This window comes from Ochotona princeps, chromosome 2 (assembly GCF_030435755.1).
Source record: "Ochotona princeps isolate mOchPri1 chromosome 2, mOchPri1.hap1, whole genome shotgun sequence".
NCBI classification, from domain to species: Eukaryota; Metazoa; Chordata; class Mammalia; order Lagomorpha; family Ochotonidae; genus Ochotona; species Ochotona princeps.
The window spans coordinates 165,195,179-165,218,043 of record NC_080833.1 but is presented as its reverse complement, the minus strand read 5'-3'; the positions used below and the strand labels follow the sequence as shown (position 1 = coordinate 165,218,043).

At 55.1% G+C, this 22,865-nt stretch overlaps 1 protein-coding gene and 1 pseudogene across 1 annotated transcript; both read right to left on the bottom strand.

The window, feature by feature from the left end:
• Positions 1-7,520: 7,520 nt before the first annotated feature.
• On the bottom strand, positions 7,521-8,533 carry FAM163A (family with sequence similarity 163 member A). Its single transcript, XM_004598632.2, has 2 exons — positions 8,419-8,533; positions 7,521-7,963 (listed from the first exon to the last, which is right to left on the bottom strand). Exons 1-2 carry the CDS (start codon positions 8,509-8,511, stop codon positions 7,559-7,561), a joined length of 498 nt encoding a protein of 165 aa, XP_004598689.2. The 5' UTR covers positions 8,512-8,533; the 3' UTR covers positions 7,521-7,558.
• Positions 8,534-21,941: 13,408 nt separating this feature from the next.
• Positions 21,942-22,509, bottom strand: LOC101528757 (small ribosomal subunit protein eS17-like; annotated as a pseudogene).
• Positions 22,510-22,865: the final 356 nt, after the last annotated feature.

The following is a 22,865-nucleotide window of genomic DNA, read 5'->3' as shown; positions in this document are numbered from 1 at the left end:
CATATCTAAAACGTTGGCAGAGGTACGGGAGAGAGTTCTTGTTGAAAGTATCCAACACAGGAAAAGTGTGTAAATCTGCTCTAACCAAAGCCTGAAGTTGTGCTTAGTTCCATGGGGGTTGGGGTGGGGCACCTAGAGGAATAATCTACATTGGGAACTTCCTCAGAATCTTGGCTTGGATTTGAGAGAAGAGCTGACTACGAAGTACAGTGAATGGTGTCAATGCGGTATAAAGTCAGAGGAGATTGAAGAAACTCTACCTGAGTCCAGTCCATCTGAATGCTTCTCTGTAATCCTCCTCCCGTGCCAGCGTCACCTCACCTGGTGCCAGCGGTGCCTTGCAGAACTGTCGTGTTGGTGTGTGGACCAGTGCTACCTCACACGTGTGAAGGAACCCATGGGGCGAATTCACAGACACCTGCCAGGGAGTCCCAATACAGTGCAAAGAATGTTTCTTCGTACATCATTTTTTCTCGATATAACTGAGAAACCTCCTAAATGTCACAGCTGCCTTTTTTTTTTTTTTACTGTTCGGCCTTTGTCAGAAACCCTTGTCCTTCCCTGTGTAAGTGCAATCAGCCAGGAGTGTTGTCAGTTTTCTGTCCGCTATTTCAAGAGGACTTTCAAAAGCAGTGAATTAGCCAAGTCTTCTCGTGAATAAGATGATTACTTTTAAAGCATAAAACTATTTTTTAAATGACGAATGTTTAAAATCTGTTACCTACTGTACTCTTGGGTTCATTTCTATTTAAATTTTTTAAGTTTTAAAAATTACCCTTTGGGTGTGTAGTTCGTCTTTCATCATTGCAATAGGTGCTTTGTTTTTCTGACTTAGAAAAATGTAAGGATATGATAGCCATACCTGATTCCTAAATTCGTTAAATTACAACTACACAATGACATGTATTTTATTTTATATCAGTATCAGTAATTTCTTGAGTAGTAACAAAGTTGTGGAAACAAATTGAATCAGAAAATGACTTCGGACTAGTATTTTCTTTTTCCTTGGGTGGGGGGATTTAGGTTTCCCAGCTGGCTTTCAGGATGTAGCAGAGGAGTGCCAGGGAGTTCGTATCTCTGATGGTATTTAGTGCTGCTATCCACTTCTCTAATTTTGGAACCCATGGGTGGTGACACACAGCGTGCTCGGTGGCCCCCAGACTTGTGCTGGTTGGCAGAGGCACAGCACAGCCCTCACCCACTGTCCTGTCCACTGCTGCCCAGCACGGCAGTGGTGGCTTGGACAGCCCTGGGTTGCTCTGACTTGTTAAAGAGCAGAAGCCTGAGTACTGAAGGCAGCCTGCAGCCGACGCGGCCTGTGGGATGATGAGCCACCAGCCCTGCACATGCAGCCATCTGACCAAATTTTTTTTAACTTAACCGAATTTTTCTCTTTTGTACGTAACCAAGAAAATGGGCTTTCCCAGGATCCATGCCCGACAGACACCCTGGCATTTTTTCTTATGTAACCATGATTGCTTTTGCTTTTGTTGCTTACAGCTGTTGGAGAATGTGCCTTATTCACATTATTTGTCTGGTGATTATCAAAAATAAATCTTAACATTTCTCTATTGACTGGATATTGTTTTGAAGTTATTAAATGGCAGTGAGATAGACTGAGAGAATTCCAACCCACTGGTTCTCTCTCCAGATGCTCTCGGGGGCTGGGGTTTGGTACCAGGCTGGGGTCAGGAGCCAAGAACACAGCGCAGGGTCTCCTCGGTGGGCTGGAGCCATCACCACTGCTTCCGCCAGCACTGCAGTACGAGGGCGAAGTACTCTGGAGGGGAGCGTGAGTATCAGCCACCAGGCTGCACCCTCTTGACTGACTCTGGATTGAAGACGCCAAGAAATGAGCTTATTGATTAATGATGGCGAGGGAGAGTGCCCTTGTGTCACAGTTACCCGTGAGGACCAGGGGCATTCATGGCTGGCAACAGAGTAGAATGATGTGAACTTTGCCAGAATCTGTGGCAACTGTGCTGTTGCAGCTCGGCAAGCTCTTCGTGAGTAGGGGAGTAAGAATGGGGCAGAGTGCGGCTCTGGGACCTGACCAGAGTGAGCGGGGTGAGCTGACTAGGAATGTGTCTGAGTGTAAGCATGCCTCCTCTTGCTTGTCAGCAGTATATTGGGCCGGCGCAATAGCCTAGCAGCTAAAGGCCTCACCTTGCACATGCCAGCATCCCAGCGATGGATGCTGGCACAGGAAGCCGCTTCCTGACGTGCGCTGCCACACGGACTCCGCTTCCTGTTTTTCTGACCCACCAAAGTGTTGATTGATACATTTTACAGAAAAATTTTCTATCACCTCTGAGTTAAAGTGTGGACATCAGAAAGATTACATTAATGTTAGAAAAGTAGGACTTATGAGGGGTAAACATATCTCCAGGAGCATTCAGTGAGATGGCTTGAAGTGAGAAGTCAGGATCTGTAGATCCAGCGGCTCCACGCACAGGCAGCATTTTTTTTTCTTTAAAGATTTATTCATTTTTACTGGAAAGGCAGCTTCACAGAGAGCAGGACAGGCAGATCTTCCATCCACTAGTTCACTCCTCAAGTGACTGGAGTGGCTGCAGCTGAGCCAATCTGAAGCCAGGAGCTTCTTCTGGGTCTCCCACAGGAGCGTGGGGTGCCAAGGACTTGGACCACCCTTCGCTGTTTTTCCCAGGCCAAAAGCAGAGAGCTGGATGGGAAGTGCAGCAACCAGGACACAAACTGGCACCCATATAGCATGCTAGCACTTGCAGGTAGAGGATTAGCCTGTGAGCCACCGTGCCAGCCCCAACAACACGTTTCTTAATGTATCAACTCACCACTAGAGGGTGTTACATCTCTGAATACGTTGGACAGACAGAAAGCTGTGAATTACTTAGTTAATGTAGACATTCTAATTTTAAGCCACTGACAGTAAAACTGATGTAGCCTGAGGTTGCAGTCTGGGTCCTGGGTGTGGGATGCAGAAACAAGTCCATCAAGCCAAACTGGGATCCTAGCTGGGCCCAGTACAGTAGCCCTGTGGCTAAAATCCTCACCTTGCATGCGCCAGAATCCCATATGGGTGCCGGTTCTAATCCTAGCTGCTCCACTTCCCACCCAGCTCCCTGCTTGTGGCTCGGGAAAGCAGTCAAGGATGGCTCAAGGTTTTGGGACCCTGTACCTGTGTGGGAGACCTGGGAGAAGTTCCTGGCTCCTGGCTTTGGATTGGCTCTCCTCCAGCCATTGCGGCCACTTGAGGAGTGAATTAACGGATGGAAGATCTTTGTCTCTCCTCCACTCTGTATATCTGGTTTTCCAGTTAAAAAATAAATAAATAAAAACTGTCAGCAAAGGAGGCCATGTTTCATGTATGAATAATTCACCCATGACTATATGATTTGGGGCTCAGAAGGCCTTCATAAACACACTAAAAATGAAGCACTTGTTTCGGAAAATGGATTCATTTGAAAGAGTAGCAGAGAAGGGGAGAGCTCTCTCCCGTCTGCTGGTTCACTCCCTTCCCGGGTAGCTGTAGCCTGAGGCTTCATCCAGGTCTCGCACATGCGTGTCTGGAGCCCGAACGCTCAGGACGTCTGCTGCTTTCCCAGGTCATAGCAGGATCTGGATGGGAAATGGAGCAGCCAGAGCCTGAGCTGGTGCTCATACGGGATGCCAGCATTACTTAACTCATCCCATAACACCAGCTCCATTTATAAAAAAAAAAAAAAGTACTTATTTGAGAGGCAGAGATCTCTCATCCACAGGACTGGGCTAAACTCAGGAACTAAGAACTCATGGTGGGTGTCCGACCGAGGATTGCGGACAAGGCGCTGGCCATTTCTGTCACTGTTGCCTGGACGTGCCAGCCAGGTCAGTAGCCAAGTTCCGGCGAGTATGGGCCACTTGTTTTCTGAGCTCAGAGCTGGAGGGACTGCCTAGGCCTGCCTTGCTGCCGTGCTGGCTCGGGAGTCCCCAGGCTTGTGTATTTACAGTTTGCCAAACAGTGGCCTCTGAACAGTACTTGTGAATTTGCATGTGGAAAACTGGGGGAGACTTTTGAGTCTCTAATTTATTATTTTTTTTCCTAAAGATTTGTTTACTTTTTTTAAAAACTGGAAAGGCACATTCACAGGAGAGACAAAAAGATCTTCCATCCACTGGAGCCAACCCAAAGCCAGGAGCCTGGAGCTTCTTCCAGGTCTCCCATGTGGGTGTAGGATCCCAAGGCTTTGGGCTGTCCTTGACTGCTTCCCCAGGCCACAAGCAGGGAGTTGGATGGGAAGTGGAGCAGCTGGGACAGGAACTGGTGCCCATATGGGATGCTGGTATGACAGGCACAGCATTAACCTGCTACTTCACCTCACAAGCCAAGCAAACCTTCTTGAAATCCTTATAGAAACCCAGCTGTGGGGTGACAGGAACAGGTCGGGGGTCTGGATTGGGTGATGTGGCTGAAAGGACTCATGGTGTCTGGGGCCACAGAGCTCTGTCAGCCACATGGGCCTGTGGTCTTGGCGACTGCTTCTACCCTCTACCGCTTGAGGGAGGCGGAAGAGCTGAGCCAAGCCCAAGGCCAAGTAGATTAAGGAGGACTGCCCTGCCTTAGGGGGCTGCCAAGAGAGGGGCTAGAGCTGGGTGAATGATGGCTGTTCTGCAAAGGGAGAGATTTGGTGTGAGGTTGGGGTGGCTACTCTAATGCACTGTGCCCCAGGGCCCATAGCTCTGCTGTTGACAGCTGGGTCCCACTGACTTGAGGGCAGGCTGAGGCCTGGGTGCCAGCTGCCCAGCCAGCGGTGGTGAGGGGTTTGTAGCTCACACACACACACACATACTTCTCACTTTGCCCCTGACAGCTCCATACTACATGCTGCTCGCTGCTTCTCCAGGCCTGTCCACACTGCCCTTGTCGCCCAGTCTCTGCTGGGATCCTGAGCAGAGGACCTGGTCCCAGTGCTCTCTGCACATAGCAGAGCCACACCTTTGTCTCACAGCCTTCAGAGGACTCTGATCTGACCCATGGCCACACTCCTGGAAGGGCCCAGAGCCGGGGTACCCCCCTGCGCCGCCAGCCGTCATTAAATCCCTCTTCCCAGCCATCTTCAAATCCTGCCTGCAGCTGCTGTTGGAGACCATGTGGAAAAGGGAGGAGCCTCCAGCTCAGGCCCCGCCACAGGAAGAAGAAGGCAGGACCCTGACGGCTTTCTATTTCAAACTCCTCGTTTATTTTGACATCTGCTTGGCAGCAACTCCAAGGTATCAAAGATGCAAGACAAACCAGCAACAGGAGCAGTGGGGCAGAGGTGATGGGGCGGGGCAGGGGAGGACTGAGTGCTCCTGGCTCCTCCTCCTCCTGCTATGGGTGCAATTTGACAAGTGTACAAACAGTGTCCCATGGTAGAGAAGACTTCACAGCTAAAAAGGCCAATGCTGTTTGGTGAATGGGCTTCCCCCGCCTCCCCAGGGCAGGTCCTGGCAGCCACGGTGGACCGGCTGGGGCCCCTATGGAGTCTGGATGGAGCCTGGGCCCTGAGCATTAGGGGCTATATGGGGGCAAGGTGGCCAGCGGAGAGCCAGGTTGGCTGTCAGACTGGATGTTGGGAAAACTACAGGAAGAGATGGCACTGCACACAAGTGACAGCGGGTGGGGCTGCCCTGGAAGGCAGGTACTGACGTCACAGCTGTCCTGGCAAGCAGGGCCGCGACTGCTTGTGGTCATCTGGCTGTGGGACTGCAAGGCACGGGGGCTGGTGGCCAGCAAGTGGGGAGGGCTGCCTGGCCTGGCCCAGAAGTTGCATTTGGCCCCGGGGAGTTGCACAGGCTGGAGGAGAGGGTGGGGTCTGTGCGAGCTAACTGCTGAGTGAGGGGAGACAGTTTCTTACCACTACCACCCTCACCTGTCCCCAGCTACGTCCTGGGCTGTCAGCAGCAGCTCACACCTGCTCTCACTGTCCATGACCATGGTTTTGTCTGTTAACCTCAAGTTTTATTGTGGTCTTTCATTCCTCAGTAAGCATGCCGGACCCTGGGAGGGAGACAGTCATCAAGGGACCGGGACAGTGGGGGACAGGGTGACCACACTCTTCCTGACCTAGCTGTCTAGCTGGCAGACAGGCCCTTGGGGCTCCATCTGGGCAAGCCTGATTTCCTCAGAGGAAACCAAGTCACAGCACAGTGACTGTTCCCAGAGCTGACTGGCCACCAAAATGTGACCAGAGCCCAGTCTTCTGCTTTGCAACCTGGGGAGATGCGCTTTCAGATGTAAGGTGGCAGGTGCTGGACAGCAGGACACAGTTACACCCTGCCCTTTGATGGGGACCTAGGGGACACCCTTTGTAGCCTTCAGGGATTCCAGAGTAGATGGGGGTTGCTGTGCCCTTCTAAGGGGGAGAAGCCATACTTTGCAAAACTCATCAGAAGCCCTGCCTCAAAAACTTAAAAGCCTCTGGGAAGTTATGCAGGGAGGGGGAGTGGGAAGGGACTTGGGGCTGCAGGGAAACAGTCACCAGGGACCGGGACAGTGGGGGACAGGGTGACCACACCCTTCCTGACCTCAGCAGCCAGCCTGGCGGTTCCCGGGGGGGAGTGCAGGAGGGGCTGGGGTGTCGCCTCACGGAGACCCCCATTCCAACACACCCTGCCTGTGGGTCGGGCCACTGTGGGCATCCTTTTCTTCAGGCTGTCTACGGGTCAGGATTTTCCTTCAGGTGGGTCCGTGTGCCACGCCCTCCGCTGCAGCGCCTGAAGGGTTAACCACCCCGGGGTCGTGCACACCCTCCTGCGTGGGGCGAGCCTGGGGTGGGGGTGCCAGCGACCACTGCGGGCGGTCTTGTTCGGCTGTGGCTCCGCTGCGAGGTCTTCAGTTTCTCCAGCAGAGGGCAGCTAGCTGAGTCCTAAGGCCGAGAAATCATCCGAGGTGGGGCAGACAAGGTTACACAGTGGCTACTTGGTGCGGTGCCCACGGATGACCTCACGAGGCCTTCAAGTCAACTGGCAGAAACAGATTGCAGTGTGCGCCCGGGGCGCTGGCAGCCGACAGGCTAACCGAGGTGCAAATCGGGGCGGTGCGTTAGCTCTCAACGGCTTCCGGGCCTGGGTGTCCTGAAGAGGTTCCTTTAACCTGCCTTCCCTTACCCCCACCCTGGAAAGCTCTAGTGCCCAGTCTTCCCGTACCTTCCCTTCTTCTCTATCCTACAATGCCACAGTCCTCACCTATGCCCTCTCCCTTAGGCCTCCTGCCTTTCCAGGACCCAGGGAAGCCTTCAGGGTCTTTGCTTCGCCTTCCAGTCCAGCACAGCCAGAGGCGGGCTGCGGGTGTGAGGGGCAGTGACACATGCGGCGGTGATGGTGGTGGTGCGAGGCGGCCCGGAGGAGGGGCCCCTCGTATGCCAAGCTGCCAGGCCCACGTCTGGTTCCCAGTGCCCACGCGGTAGCCTGGGTCACGGTGACCCTTCCGCTGTGGAGCAAGAAAACCCAAACACACGTGGAGAGTCCTGCGGGGCTGCAGAGGGGCCAGCCCCGCCGGCGCCGCTGTCTCGCTCTGTGTGTGTGTGAGTGTGTGTGTGTGGTGAGGGGGTGAGAGGGGTCACACGTCTGTACTGATAGCCCTTGGGTTGGTGAAGACCTCACGCCCGGAGCCTGGGCAGGTCACCGCATAACTCTGGGGCGCTGCCAGTTTGAGCGCTGGGGGTCCTCCCTCCTTGTAATACGTGGGGGCAAAGGAGAGTCGCTCGCCTCCGCCCCCGTTGGGCACCAGGTCAGCCGTCCGTATGTAGAAGGGCGAGCTGTAGGGCGAGCAGGTGGCGCAGTGGCTCGCCGCCACCCCGCATGGCGGGCTGCAGGGCTCGCCGCCCAAGGGCGCCAGGCCGCCTCTGCCATCCAGGGCTTGCGAGCTGCAGGCGTTGCACGTGGCGCCTCTCGGGGGCGCGGGCAGGTCGTGCTCCTCCTCGTCCTCGGCATCCTCCACTGCGCTCTTCTTGCAGCAGTAATACTGAAGGGGGAGAGGGCCTTGCTGAGGCGGCGACGTGTGCACGCCCCCCGACAGGCCCTCGCCCCGCGGGTGCACGCGCGCATGTGGTAGTCCCTGCGCTGGAGGGCTCCGCGCTTCCTCCCCCTGGGGCAGAACCGGAGGGACCCCCGCGCACCTTGCAGCGAGGACAGAGCTGGGGGCTGCCAGCAGAATCCCCCTCCGCACCCCGCCCCAGAAACGATGCCCTCCTGACTTCTCGGGAACTCAGCCGGCTGCCCCGTGTCTCTCCTTGCACGCGCGCACCCCTCGGGTGACCCCAAGGATGCGCGCGAGGAGGCCGGGACGTACAGCTCCCTCCTGGGGTCTGTACCAAGCTCCGTGGCCCCCGGGCTTCGTGGGCCTGCGGTGGCCGTGCCCTACCCCACCCCGCCCCGGGGGAAGCGGGGCGGGGGCGGCCTCAGGCCCAGCGCACTGACCTGGAGTCTACAGTAGCACAGGACCGCGATGATGCAGAGCAGGATCACCGTGGCTAGGATTCCGCCGGTGATCACAACCGTTCCCGCGCTCATCCGCCCGACGCCCCATCAAACTGCAAAGACCGGGGCAGAGGAGGGTGAGGCGCAGTGGTGGCGGCCACGCCAGGGCGTAGGGGGCGGCAGGTGGAGAGTGTGTGTGTGTGTGTGTGTGTGTGTGCGCGTGCCCCCGCGCGGATCATCCGGAGGCCAGGGTCTGGGAGCATCGTGAGCAGGGAGGGCTCGGGACCAGTCTGGGACCCGGCCGAGTCTAAGCCAGGGGTAGGAGCAGGCTGGACGGTTGAGAGGGGGCAGAGAACAGTGCTGCTGGCCACTGCCGTTCAGTTCCCAAGGCAGATGGCCGCTCTCTCCCCTTTCTTCTTCCCTACTAACCCTCCTGTGGCTCCAGGATACAGAAAACAGGAGTCCCTGGTGGCTACAGGGCCAGCCCACAGCAGGCGCTGTCTCGCCCTGCTTTCTGGCAGGGGCAGAGCCTCGTGGCTGCCTCTGGGGGCACCTACACACTTCAAACGCAGGCAGGGAGTCCACACAGCCTGGCTCTGCCCAAAGGCTCCTCTCCCCTCTCCTCCAGGCAGTGACTGGTGGACCCTGAGCCAAGCCCACATCTCCAAAGCCTCACCTGGTTTGGCCCTGACCCCAACCCACACTCCTTTTGGGGGTGCCTCGGCTCTCCTGTAAATCCCCATGGAAAGCAGGGCCAAGGTGAGGCCCGAGGAGCAGGTGGACAGGCCCCTGGCTCGGGGAAGGCCGTCACCCTGTGGGTTGGGAGGCGCAAGCTCTGGGCAGGACGGGAGGGCCTGTCCTGGCCTCTGCCGACTCTCCTCTGAGCTCAGTGAGTACTGCAGACACGCTGGGTGGGGAGGCAACGAGATGGGAGGGTGGAGACTGGGCCTCTTGAGCAAGAAGGACCGTGAACACTTACGTATCATTAAGGGAACGGTGACCTGCAAGACAACAGAAGGAGGGAGAGAGTTACGCACCATGAGAGGAGGGGCCGCAAGGCTTGGAGGGTCCCCACCTTCTACTCTGCCGTCCTCGAGCTGGCTGGGCTGCAAGGTGCCTCTTCAGTGAGTCCACAGCACCCGCCCTAGGGTGCCCAGCTACCGGGAGGGCAGCACTTCCCTTGACTGTTGTTCCTGACTCGCGAGACAGGCTCAGGTCAGCTCGCTGCCCTCCACGTGGGCTCCCCGGCTCCGACCTCTGTGTTTCTGTTCTATCTGTTCAGCCGCTTACTGGGAAAGCGGAGGCTGAAGTCCTTGCACTGCGCTCAGCGGGCTGGCTACCTGCGTGTGTTCACCTGGAGAAATCCCTCCACCCAGGGCAACTGCTCAGCCCTGTGCTCCCTGTGACAACACCTGCCCGGGCAGGTGGCTACTTAGAGGGTGGTCTGGGAACCTGCAGCGGGGGCGTCCCCCGGGAGTGTGTTGGAAATGGGGGTCCCTTGGGTATCTGCACAAGGTCCCCAGAGTTGAGGTCACCAGACGTTCCCTCACTAGCCCTAACTTTAAGATCCCCAACCTTCTGATTTCTCTAAGCCATTTGTTTTCCAGGTGTTCTGCATGGCAAGCCCGAACTCGGGCAGTGGGTTCTGAATCAGCCTTGAGCCATCTTCTGCTGCTTTCCCAGGCTCATTAGCAGGGATCTGGGTCGGGACAGGAACAGCTGGGATTTGAACCGGCATCTTTGTGGGATGCCAGCACTGCGGCATCACACTGTAGTCCTGGGATTTGACTCTGGTGGAGATGATGAGAGGCCGTGGGGGAATTTCAGGAGGTGGCTGCCTGATCTATGTTTATTTTTTTGAAAGATTTATTTGTTTATCTGAAAGGCAGGGTTGGTGGGGGGTCGAGGGAGACACACACACACACACACACACACACTGAGAACCCTCCACACACTGGTTCATTCCTTAAATGACTGCAACTGGGACTGGGCCAGGTTCAGGCCAGGAGCTTAGAGCTCCATCTGGCTCACCCACATGGGAGGCAATGCCTTCCCAGGCACATTAGCTAGAAACTAAACTGGTAGAGGAGCAGCCGGGGCTTGAACTGGGATGCGGGTGTTGCAGGTGATGGCGTAAGCCAATATGCCACAACCTCGGCTCCTCTCTCTTTAAATCCTTCCCATCCTTTGTGGTCCCGGAAGTTGTCCTTGTCTCCTACGGATGCTCTAACACCTACTGCCATGCTCTTCAGCTCTGCTGGTGGGATGCCAGGCACGTGGGAGCATCTTGACTGCACCAAATTATGACTCCTTTGGGATTCGAGTGAAACATTACATTGTTTGTTGGTTCCCTTGCAGCCTGGCACACAGCAGAAAACCGTACAAACTGGTGCTCCCTGCTTTCTCGGGCCAGGCAGTTATGACTCAGTTTGAGCACATGGGGGCAGCCAGTGGTGGCTCTCTGAGCTGACTCACGCATCCCAGTCCAGGGCCAGCTTGATTCTGCTCCGTAGTGTGGTTCCTGTATAACAGGCGTTCACTGCGGTGCAGCAGATGGCTCTCCGCCCGGGGAGGGGACTTTTACACCTTCAGCACAACCACACTGCATCCTGCCCCTCTCCCCTGCTCGCTGGCCCTTACTCCCTGCTCCCCATGCCTGGAGCCTCCTCCCTCACTCCCACAGCAGTGGCAGTGCCTGAAATGGGGGCGTCCCCAGGCTCTGAGAGGTTCAGAGCACCCCAGCCCCCGGCCACGCCCCCAGCAGCCACTCCCTCCTGGGACTTGGACCTTCCTGTTTGCAAACAGGCTCAGTTTACAAGGATGGTTGCAGACGTGGAGTGGCCGTGAGCGCCCTCTGTCGACGGAAAGGGACCCCGCCAGACGGTGGTCTTATCGGTAGGGAAAAGGAAGGCCAGGCTTTGTGTGGCTGGAACCAGCAGCCAGGAAGGCTCCTTCAGTCAGCCAGGTCCCACCCGCCTCCCAGCGGCCAGTGCTAGGATCCGATTTGGAATTCCCACCTGCAGGTAGGCGTGCATTGTCTGCAGTTACCTGCACGCGCTCACAGCTCCCTACACCTGAACAGCTCCTTCCTGCTTCCATGCCTTGCTGGGGCGGGTGGGTTTTCACATGGCCTCCTAAACGACCCCTGATTCCTGCTTCGCAGAGGCCTCATACTCCCTGTCCTGGAGCGCAGATGAAACCACCACTTCAGCAGATACCTCACTATGGATCCCACTGGTCAAGTCTGGACTCAAGACACCCAGAGGTGCCGCGTTGATCTGTGGTGCTTTAAGCTGCAGAGTCCAGGCCAGCTGGGCTGCAGCTCACCAGAGCCAGTGCCCTTCCCCCGGCCTCAGAAGAAAACCCCAGGGCAGGTAGGGACACCAGACCATGAGTTGAGTCACAGGACACTGCCTGTGAGCAGGACCAACGGCTGTGTTTGCAGTGTAGCTAGCAGGCTGGCTGCCGTCTGGGGAGCTTCCCCACGACACAACACACTGAGTCCGAGCTGGCCAGCTGGGTGGTTGGGGGAGCCAGAGGACGAACCAAGCTGCTGTCCATGATGGCTCTCCAGGGCCTGTGGTCTGGCCCTGGGGCTTCTGGATGTCCTGTCCCTGTTGGTCTCTTCTCCCCACCCAGGGCCCGGTGTGGAGGGGTGGAGTGTGGGGGGGTGATGTCTGTCCTTGTCTAACACGTACGTGAACCAGCTGGAGCGGCCACGGCACGGTCACGCAGGATGCACCTGACAGGTCGGCGGTTGCGAGTGCATCATGGCCAAGGGCATCAGTCCCTGCCGGAGCAAGGAAGAAAAGGTCAGTGGGGGCAGGGCAGGGGAGGCTGAGGGCACAGACGGGCTGGAGCTGAGACCCCAGGCCTCCTGGGTGGCAGGCTCCACAGGGCTGTGCTCGGTGACCACTTCCGTGGCTTTGCCCTCCGAGGCTGGAGCTCTGGAGTCGCTCCTCTCTTGACAGTGCTTGCTTCCTGTCCTCAGCACTGCTGTGTGATACACCCTGCCTGGCGTGGTGGCAGGATGCTGGGAGGGGGCCTGAGTGGGAAGGCCACCCAGACTTACAATCCCTACCCCAGGTCCTTGCACGGCTGCTCCCCTCTGCGGCCCCACACACCCCCTTCCATCCTTTGCCACTCCTCTGTGGACTTGTCCACTTCCTCTCCTGGACTCCAGCATGCCAGATGTGCTCGGACCTAACACGCTGCCTGCACGCTGGAAAGCAGTGGGTGCAGACCTGATGGGCGGGTGGGAGAGGGGCAGCAGTGCAGGCGAGCTGTCAGGTACCTAGGCAACGCTTCCTGCATAGGGGACAGACGGGATGAAGGGAGGGGCAGGGCCCCGTGTGGCATGACTCATGGCCTCCGCTCAGGTGTCCAGCCGTGGGGCTGTTTGGCCTGGAGAGCGAACCCAGTTGTCAGCCACACCCATGTGGGGTCAGGGTCACACCCCTGGGTCCTTTAGCTCAGACCCACGCTGGAAGTCTAAGACTGCTGAGTCCAGCAGGTGTCAGGAGCCCAGGCCTTGGTGGGGATGAGGTGGAGGCCCGGGCCTTCCTCCTGGCTCCCTCCTGCCTGCAGCCACCTGCTTGGGCCTCTGCACCTGACTGCTCTGTCTTTGTTTCCTTCAAGAGGCCCTGCTCTCGGGGAACTGTCCATCACAGGTGGCTGACTAGCTGTTGAGGGGCTCGTCTTGGATGGCTCTGGCTAGTCAGCCGTCTCCTCGAGGCTCGCTGCTAGACGAGGAAGGCCCCTTCCTGGACAGAGAAGGGCACGTGTGCAAAGCAGGGCTGCAGGGCCCCCGGTGTCCTGGGCTGCTCACTCCAAACACGGCCACCTCTGCTCACTCACCCTGAGCTAGCTGGCTCTGCGCAGGTGTGGGCGGAGGCCTGCAGAGCTGGACAACTCAGCACACCACAGGGAGAAGGGGGTCAAGGAGCGGGGTGGCAGGCAGAGTAGTCAGAAGGAGCGACTAAGGCTGGGGGAGGCTCCGCCAGCTGTCCTGGGTGCTGGGAGTGTTGAGGGGTATGCAGATTTGGGGTTTCCAGTGAGTTGTGGAACACAGGTCTGAACAAGCTTTCACCCAGATCCTGCCTGAGGGATTTGACAAAGTGTTTCCCACTCCTCTTCCAAGCTGTCCTGCATGGCTGCTCAGGTCACAACACCGGCCCATGGCTCCTGCCCTTGCCCAGAGTTCCAGCTGGGGCCTGTGTGTCTCAGAGAGTTTGTGGGAGCTGTGTGGTTGTCTTTTCCCCTTTACTAAGTTAACTTCAGATGCTCACAACCCACTCTCACTGGCGCAGGCTGCTGCAGCAGGCTGGCTCAGCCCCGAGTACTCAACATAAAAATCCCGCAGCAGCCAGGTGAACAGAACCAAGCGGGACCCCGCTCCTCTCCGCCAGGGGCCGCTGGAGAGGCGCCTCTCACACCCCTGGGCCCACCATGCTGATGTGCACAGCTGGGCGGGAGCCGCCCTTCCACAGGGGGAGAGCTGCGCTTTTGACCCCAAACCTCAGAGCACACTGTTTCGGGGCCGCCTTACCCACCAGTGAGTCTGCAGCCCCAGAACTCACAGACACTCGGCGTATTCAAATTCTACCGGAACTGGTTGAAGCACATCAGGTCTGAGGAACGTCCTGCTGGCTGCCAGCCCCACTCTACTGCCCACCGGTGCCTGCTGCGGAGCTTGCCCTGGATACCTCTTGTGCCACCTGTTCCACCTCCCCGTCCACCCCCGCTTCCGCAGGTCTAAGCTCTCTTATGAAGGTGTTGCCAGTTCTGCCGCTGGTCTGTGTGGCACAGCTGGGACCCGGTGGCCACCTTAGATGCCTGTGGGCTCTCTCATGCACATCAGGCTCACGCTGGCAGCTCCTAGGGCTGTGCTCAGTGTGGGTCTGTCCTCTGTACTGGGGACATTGTACTGAGACCAACGGGGCTTGGTGTTCCTCTCTGCTGCTCTAATGACATTCGTGGGGCTTCCAGGTTTGGATACGGGGCCCTCAGACACAGCAGGGTTTTGACTTCTCTTATTCACAGAGAATGTTAAATCTAGAGGCCACCTGATTTGGCCAGAGCTGTCTCAGTGGGGGCAGGCCCCATGGCCTGGTGTCGTTCAGAGGTCGCTGTGTTGGACTGGGGCTTGGGTTTCTCCCTGTAGCCACTACCGTTTGCAGACTGCTGAGCTGCCCGGCAGGCCCCCAGCCTGACACCTGCTAACCAGACTTGTGAACAAACACATAGGGTTGGTGCCTCCTTCCTGCTTGGCTGGGAAAATAGGAAGAAATCCAAGTCAGAAAACAGGCCATGAAGGGTTGGAGAGCTAGATTTCCGAGGCCACATGAGTTGGAGGGGCACATGGAGTTTATCAGTTGGCCGGAGGGCACAGGTGCGGCACTGAGTAGGTCCAGGTGTTCAAATCTGAGTGGCCGGAGGCAGAAGGCTAGCCCAGGCTTCCCGAGGGACAGGGCTGGGCTGGCACTGCAGTGACGTGCGTCTAGCCTCTGCTCACAATGCCGGCATCTTGTATTGGAGGGTGGGTCTGAGTGCTGGTTGCTCTCCTTCTGACTTAGGTGTCTGTTAAGCTGGAAGGCACTGGACGATGGCCCCGCTGCCACCCACATGGGAGACCCAGATGGAACTCCTGGCTCCCGGCTTCCGCCTGGCTTAGCTGTGACTGAGGACTAAACCAACAGATGAAAGATCTCTCTCTCTCTGTCACTCTGCCTTTCAAATAAATACATTGTGAAAAAAAAATTTAAAAGTGGGACAGGATTTAAAGGAAAGAGATCAAATGAGGCCAAAGAAAATGTAGGTCAAAGAAGTTCTCAGAAAGCCTGAGCAGGCACAGCGGGGATGGGATGAGGGTGAGGGATGTGGGAGGGGGTGCTGGACACTGTAGTTCCAAGGCTGTTGGTCCCTCCTCCCCTCCACCTGCAAGGCCCCTCTTGGCAAGCCTGCCAGTCTGACCTCACCTGGCCTGGCCCAGGACTCGTTCACCCTGGAACAAGTTAGCTTCTGGGTCTGCTGGCCTCAGCAGGTGCATCTGGGATCACTTGGACTTTTCAATCCCTTCACAGTGCTCCCAGGAGGACGGTGACCCGCTGAGGGCATTGGTGAGGGCGGCCCTCCAAGGGAATCATGCGGGTAGCTGCCAAGGCAGGTCTCCAGGAGATGGTCCTGTCACACACCTACTGACTGGGCAGCCGCACGGGGGCCAGCCCAGCTCGGGATGCGCAGGATGCAGAGGGCATGTGGGTAAGTCAGAACAGGGGCAGTTAACCAGAGCCCAGAAAAAGGATCCCTCGGCCACACACGCAGGGATGCCCACTGCTCTGCAAACTGCCAGGGCACCTCCCATCCTAACACGCCAGGGATTCCCAGCATGAGCAGCTGCCCCATCGGCAGACCCCAGCTGGGCCCGGGACCGCAGGTCATACAGAATCCTATAGAGGCTGTGTTTCTGTCCCACACCAGTGACACAGTTGAATCTGTAGACTTGGCTCATCAAGGGAGTAACAGGGAGACTAAAACAGAACGCTGGAACAGCACTCTAACAGGAGCCAGGTGCATGAGGTCTCCGTTGATACCCTGCTTATGGTGCGAGGACCCAGGACCTGCGGCATGAGATGAAGTGCGGTGGGTGGGGCAGGTGCTGTGGGCTACCCAAGTGCTGTGACACTGGAAGTCAATTTGATGACAGACAGCTAGCAGATGACTAATGGACATGCTGGACAACGGCATGAGTCATGGCCTGGGCCAGGCGGGGCAAGAGTTCATCACACCACTCAGAATGGCTCACGACTTCCGAGCCCTTGGTTGCTGGTATTTTCCATTGAATAGTTTTGGGCCCTGGTTGGGCAGAGGTCACTACTGAGGCACACTGCAGCAAGGGGGCTCAAGTCCCCTGTCCATCAAAAACACCTCTGTGCCCTGGTTTGCATTCTGAGCTCAGTGCCTCTGAACCATTTCTGGAATGGCTTTGTGAAGCTTGAAGTTCAACTTTCCTAAAAGTGGACCTGTTTGGCGAATTGTACGTGGACACAAAACTGAAGAAATGGCAGCTATATCATGACAAATCTTTTTAAAAACGTTAATTGAAAAACAAACATTCTACTTATTTAGGGTGTGGTGGTATACGTATCCATAGTAGAACGGCTGGATCGGGGGTAATTAACACGTGCGTTCCTTCACACACTCACTCTTGTCTGTGATGACAATATGTAGGATAGATTCTCAGGAACATTCAAGTATGTTGCTATAAGGATATTCCAGAAAGTCTGTAGAAAATTGGAATTAGCGAATGAGTTTATTTGGGTGCAACAATAAGTTGAAATCTGTGGCTATCGGGGTCTTCAAAAAGTGCGTGGAAGTACACATTAAAACATTGCTTCATGGCCTAACATTTCTATTGTGTGGTGAAGGCTGTGAAGCGGCTCCCTCTGTCTGCCCTCTCCTCTCTCAGGGACTTCTGTTTCTGCCTGGATTGCAGGCTTGGAGTTCTCCAGCAGGGGAGGTCCTGGGCTAACTCCCCAGAGTGTGCTCAGGCTCACTCCTGCGTCCTTCAGCCATGCTGGGGGGTGGCGCGTGCTAATTCTGCACCCACTCTGCCCCGGGAGGGAGGGAGTGGACGGTGGCACCTGGAGGTGAGAGCTGACATGGGGGTGGCTCCCCCTGGGGTGCCTCTGGCACAGGGGCTGCAGGCCCGCCTACCGCAGTGCACAGTGGGGCAGTGGGAAAGCAGCCGGCACAATTGTTTTAGAACCAGGACAATGTGCCGGTGAAGGTGCAGTGTGCACGGCCCTTGTCCTCTCTGCTTTTCTGCTAAGACCATGTCATCTTTCACATGGAACGGCTTCAGATACAAGGTAAGCTGGGTGGCACCACGCTGCCTGGACTTGCACAAATTAGACAGTCAGAGGGACTGATCTGGACGCACTGAACGTGGAGGAGAGGAAGAGATGTCAACAAGAGGTATCTGGGACGCATCCAGGAGGCTGCGGGGAGGAGGGGCCTGCAGGTGGATGTGTCAGTGCTAGATACTGGGAGTGAACACAGACCTGGATTTTAACAAGCAGATTCCTCCAGGGCGACATTAAGGCATTGTAAGTTAAACTTCTGCCTCTGGTACTGGCATCCCATGTGGGTACCGGTTCCTGTTCTGGCTGCTCCATTTCCCACCCAGCTCTGCTTATGACCTGAGAAAGCAGTAGAGGATGGCCCACAGCACTGATCTTGGCTTCAGACCAGGTCAAGATGCTGCAGTATAGGGGGTCAAGCTTGGGACACCGCCGTCCCCAGCTGCTCTGCCTCTGATCCATCTTCTTGCTGATGCTGAAGGTAGCAGATGGCAGTTCAGGCGCTTGAGTCCTGCTACCTGCACGTGAGACCCAGGTGGAGGTGCTGATTCCTGGCTTTGGCCTGGTCCACGCATTTGGGGAATGAACCAGCAGATGGAAGATCAGCCTTTTTTCTTCTTACTCTGCCTTTTAAATAAATCAATCTTTATAAAGAGAGAGTGATGGTAAGCAGATATCCGAGGCTGCAGCTGGCATACCATGGGGTAGTGTACATTAAAAAATAGGTTCAAGAGTGGCACTCTGAACTATGTAAAGGACAGAACAGCAAGAGCATGGCGCGTTGCATATAGCTGGACAGCTTGACTTTCATGGCACTGGCCAGGCTGGTTTGTTTTCACCAGCACTGCCACAAACGCATGAGCAGGGCCTTGCATTGGAATGTCTCTAGCCCATGGGAATTATTCTTGCACCCCATCACTCACTGAGACTGGGTATGTAAAAATATGGATAATATTCATGAACAGGGGAGCAGTTAAATGAATAAAAGTTCTTCCATGGAATACTGTAGTTGCTAGGATGAGGTAGACTAACATTCCACTTGTGTTAAACGTTGTGTGCATCACACGTTTATATTGTTTGATTCAAAATATTCTTAGTGCCTGAATTATATCCAGGAGGAAATGATTCAAAAAGAAAAAGGCAAGAGCCAGAAACAACTACTTACTTCTACAGTATTCACTTGTAAAAGAGGAAAAAAAATAAATGATATGGAAAATACTCATTTACTCATAACACACGGAATAGTTATTAAGCAACAATTGTAAAGGTTTTAATGTGATAAAATCTTAAAGTGGGTACATTTGGGAATAAATTCCTATAGAATGTGTATCACAACCAGGCAAAAAGTTGGCTGCAAATGACGGAAGAAAGGAACGGGCCGGCTGCTGGGGTGTGAGGATTACAGATCATTCTCCAAGCTTCTAGTTTTAAAAACGGTTTCTGTGATATTTTATAATAAGATTTTGTACTTCCTCTTTATCTCCTGGGTCCTTTTTAGACTAATTCCTCCCTGGGCCTGGCACGGTGGCATCCTACCAAATGAGCATCAGTTCAAGTCCCAGCTCCTCCACTTCCAATTCAGTTACCTGCTAATGCGAAAGATGACCCAAGTGCTTGGGGTCCCTGACACCCACGAGGGAAACCTGGAGGAAGTTTCTGGGCTGCAGCCCTTTGAGCAGCGAATGAGCAGATGGAAGATTCTCTCTAACTAAGCCTTTCAGATAATAAACAAGTAGATTTTTTTAAAAAGTAAACTCTTTTCTTTCAACAGTTCTAGTCCCTTGGAAAACCTGCTCCACCAGCTTCTTGCCAGCTCAGCAAGTGCTCATGCGCACATTTTTCTGGAGAGGAGGCTGCATGGTGTCTTGAGTGATTCATCTGTTTCTTTTTAAAAAATGACTTATTTATTTATTTATTTTACTTATTTAAAAGGCAGAGTTACACACACACAGAGAGAAAGATAGATGGAGAAAGAGACAGAAGGCTCTTGCATCTGCTGGTTCACTCCCCCAGATGGCTGCAATGGGCAGGGCTCTGCCAGGTTAAAGCCAGAAGTTAGAGCTTCTTCAGCTTTCTCTAGTCCCAGCAGGGACTCAAGGGCTTGCACCATCTTTCTCTGCTTTCCCAGGCCACTAGCAGGGAGCTGGAAGGAAGTGGAGCAGCTGGGACTTAAACCAGCGCCCAGATGGGATTCCAGTGTCATAGGTGGCTTAAGGCATGAAGCCACAAGCCCAGGGCGATGTATCTGCAGGGTGAGTGTGGAAGGAAGAAGCCCTGGCTTTGGAGGGGGGAGGCTCATTTAGAGTCACGGCTCTATTTAGCTAAGTCACTCAGCCTCCTTGAATATCTCGTTCCTATAGCAAAGCCCTTGCCACCCCTCACCCACACTTGCCACCCCTCACCCACACTTGCCACCCCTCACGGGTCATCACACTCCCATGCAGTAGCCTGCACTTCCCAGCGTTCACACCTGCATCAGCTCCCTCCGGATTCCATACCAGATGTAGGACCCACTCCGCATTCTTTTGTTTTTTTTTTTTAAGATTTATTTATTTTTATTGGAAAAGCAGCTATACAGAGAGGAGGAGAGACAGAGAGGAAGATCTTCCGTCCTCTGATTCACTCCCCAGGTGACTGCAATGGCTGGTGCTGTGTCGATCTGAAGCCAGGAGCCAGGAGCTTCTTCCATGTCTCACACACGGGTGCAGGGGCCCAAGGCTTTGGGCCGTCCTTGACTGCTTTCCCAGGCCACAGGCAGGGAGCTAGATGGGAAGTGGGGCCGCCAGGATTAGAACCGGCAACCATATGGGATCCTGGCACATGGAAGGTGAAGACTTTAGCTGCTAGACCACCGTGCCAATCCCACCCTACACTGCATTCTTTAGCTCCATGTCTCCCACAGCATCCCACAAAGGACCCAGAATGCAGAGGGCTGTCACCCATGTCAAGTTAAAGCCACAAACATAAAAGGTTCATTCAGACCCTCACAAAGACAGAGGAGTGCTGGCACCAAAAGCTAGTATGAGGAGGAGGAGGTAGTGTTGAAGGTCTGCCCCCCCCCCCCAAAGCCAGACCACCAGATGCCTGAGGACCCCGAATCTCAACCATTCTCAGCAGACTGAGAATACTGCAGAAAACAGAGTTCCTGCTGGGGTTCGGGGCGCCTCGCGCCTGGGAGGTGTGAGGCACCTCGCCATCGTCCTCTCTTTAGTGACTGTGGCCAAAACGTGTTTGAGCACAAAGTTCTGTTTGATTCCTTTCCTAGTTGGATCTGTTTGTTTACGGGTGTGGTTTCCTGTAACTCCTGTTTGCTTATACTGCCACTTGGGGCCTGATGATTGTTTTCTTTTTTTTTTTTTTTTAAAGATTTATTCATTTTTATTACAGCCAGATATACAGAGAGGAGGAGAGACAGAGAGGAAGATCTTCAGTCCAATGATTCACTCCCCAAGTGAGCCGCAATGGGCCAGTGTGCGCCGATCCGATGCCGGGAACCTGGAACCTCCTCCGGGTCTCCCACACAGGTGCAGTGTCCCAAGGCATTGGGCCGTCCTCAACTGCTTTCCCAGGCCACAAGCAGGGAGCTGGATGGGAAGTGGAGCTGCCGGGATTAGAACCGGCGCCCATATGGGATCCCGGGGCGTTTAAGGCGAGGACTTTAGCCGCTAGGCCACGCCGCTGGGCCCTGATGATTGTTTTCTAAATCCCCTGTGATCTACTGGTAGAGTAGCTTGGATGTTACTGTTTAGCTAACTAGTAACTTCCATCTGCCTGCTTGCCCTGCAAAAATCAACAGAGTGTGCACTGGCTCATCTCACCTTTGCATCCCCTGTGGCCTGATTCATCTCAGCGTGGTTGTCACACCTCGAGTCCTGGTCCCCCTTAGAGGGACCCCCAAGAAGGTGGGGTTCTCCCAGTTTCACTTCCTCTGCAGGATTTCTGGGTGAGCCGCTCACTGTCTGCAACAAGGGGGCTGGTTTCATTTCCAGATTTTGGAGCTCGCTGACAGCTCTGAGGGTACGGCCTGGTCATCTGTCTTAATGAGGGTATTTATTCAACGTGCGTGTGAAACTGGGACACCTGGCGTAATAGAGCAGTGCCTTCCCTGTAAGCATCTTTGCAAGATGAAGGGGCACCTACTGCCTCAGGCTCTCATTCTTTCCTGGTAGAAATCAGGTGTCCAGTCTGCTTTAACTCCCTGAACTTTGCAGCAAAGACAGCCCAGGACTGAGGCTGGGCAGGCAGTACTGGCAGGAGGCTGGCAGGAGGCTGGGCAGAAGCAGAGTGGCAGACAGCATGGAAATAAAAGCAGCTGCTACCCCAGGCAGCAGCTGCCACCTCATGGGCACCACGAGGGATGTTGGTAAGGACTGGCACCGATGTCCCTGCAGCTCAGCTACAAGGATCAGCCAAGCCCTTGCACGCTCAGTTGTGCAGGGTGAGAACTGTTCTCACACACAGTGGCCTGAACTCAGCAGTGAGAAGCAGCGCCCGTGTGAAATCAGAGAGCATGGCAGACAATAGCGCGCCAGCATGTGACACGCATCAGTTGGCCCAGATGACCAATGGGTCATTGGTGCAGTAGCGGGGCCCCTGACCCCTGGCACAGGGCTCTTGTTTCTTTCCAGGGGAACCTTCCTTCTGCTCATTTTGCTGAGCCTTTCAATTCACCATCACAGAGGAGCGATCGGTCCCATCAAAGCCAATGCTGAGACCTTTGTCACATGCCTTCCTCTGAGATGCCAACACCCATCCCACAACACGCTGCATCTTTGTGCCTTTCCCACCGGAGTGTGGGTCCTCCGAGGGCAGGAACTGGGCTTCACTTTTGTAATTTGTTTTTGTAGTCGCGGAGTTTATTGAAAATCTGACAGTGGGAAAATTCATATGGCTCCCCGGGGGCATTTTGAAGTTCATCCCGACTGTGGGCTGAGTGACCTGCAGATTGGACAGCTTGCCAAAGTCCAGAAGCACCTCATTGGTGTTAGGGTCCACTTGGATGATCTGCTGACCCAGGTCTGCGACCTGTGGGATGTAGTTGTCACTCCGTTCCCTCTCCTCCTCCTGCAGCTTGATGGAGACGCCTCTCCGGGGCCTCGCTGGACGTGCTGTGTCAGGAGTGTGGCACAGCCCATGGTCTTGTTCGGAGCTTCCTGCTGGCGACCCACACTCGCTTGTTGGTGTGGGAGTCATTGCCCAGCTGGGTGTAGAAAATGGAGATCAAGTCCATTTTCCTGACAAGGTATCTGAGGCCTGGGATGAAACTGTGTAAGGTCACACTGCTGCAGACAGCAGTCCTTGGGTCCCTAGCTCAGGTACAAGCCCCTTTCAGCCATCAGAGGTGCAGAGGTGCCTGGGCCACGGAAGGATTAAGCCCCGCTTCCCGGCACAAGGGCACCTTCTGAAAAGCTTTGGGAGAAATGGAATGAAAAGTTCATTTTGGTGCTGAAAATCATGCGGGTTTTTCATAATAGGCATTTCTATGAACTTTTTGAAAATTTAGTGCCTAGTTACCAAGCCTCTAAGATATCAAGAATGATACATGGGGCCCGGCACGGTAGCCTAGTGGCACAAGGATCCCACAGA

Bases quoted from the DNA above. Each gene is read 5' to 3' on its own strand.
- FAM163A (XM_004598632.2), bottom strand. From the start codon at position 8,511: ATGAGCGCGGGAACGGTTGTGATCACCGGCGGAATCCTAGCCACGGTG. The intron at 7,964-8,418 runs GTCAGTGCGCTG...CTCCCCCTTCAG, and splicing joins TGTGCTACTGTAGACTCCAG to TATTACTGCTGCAAGAAGAG.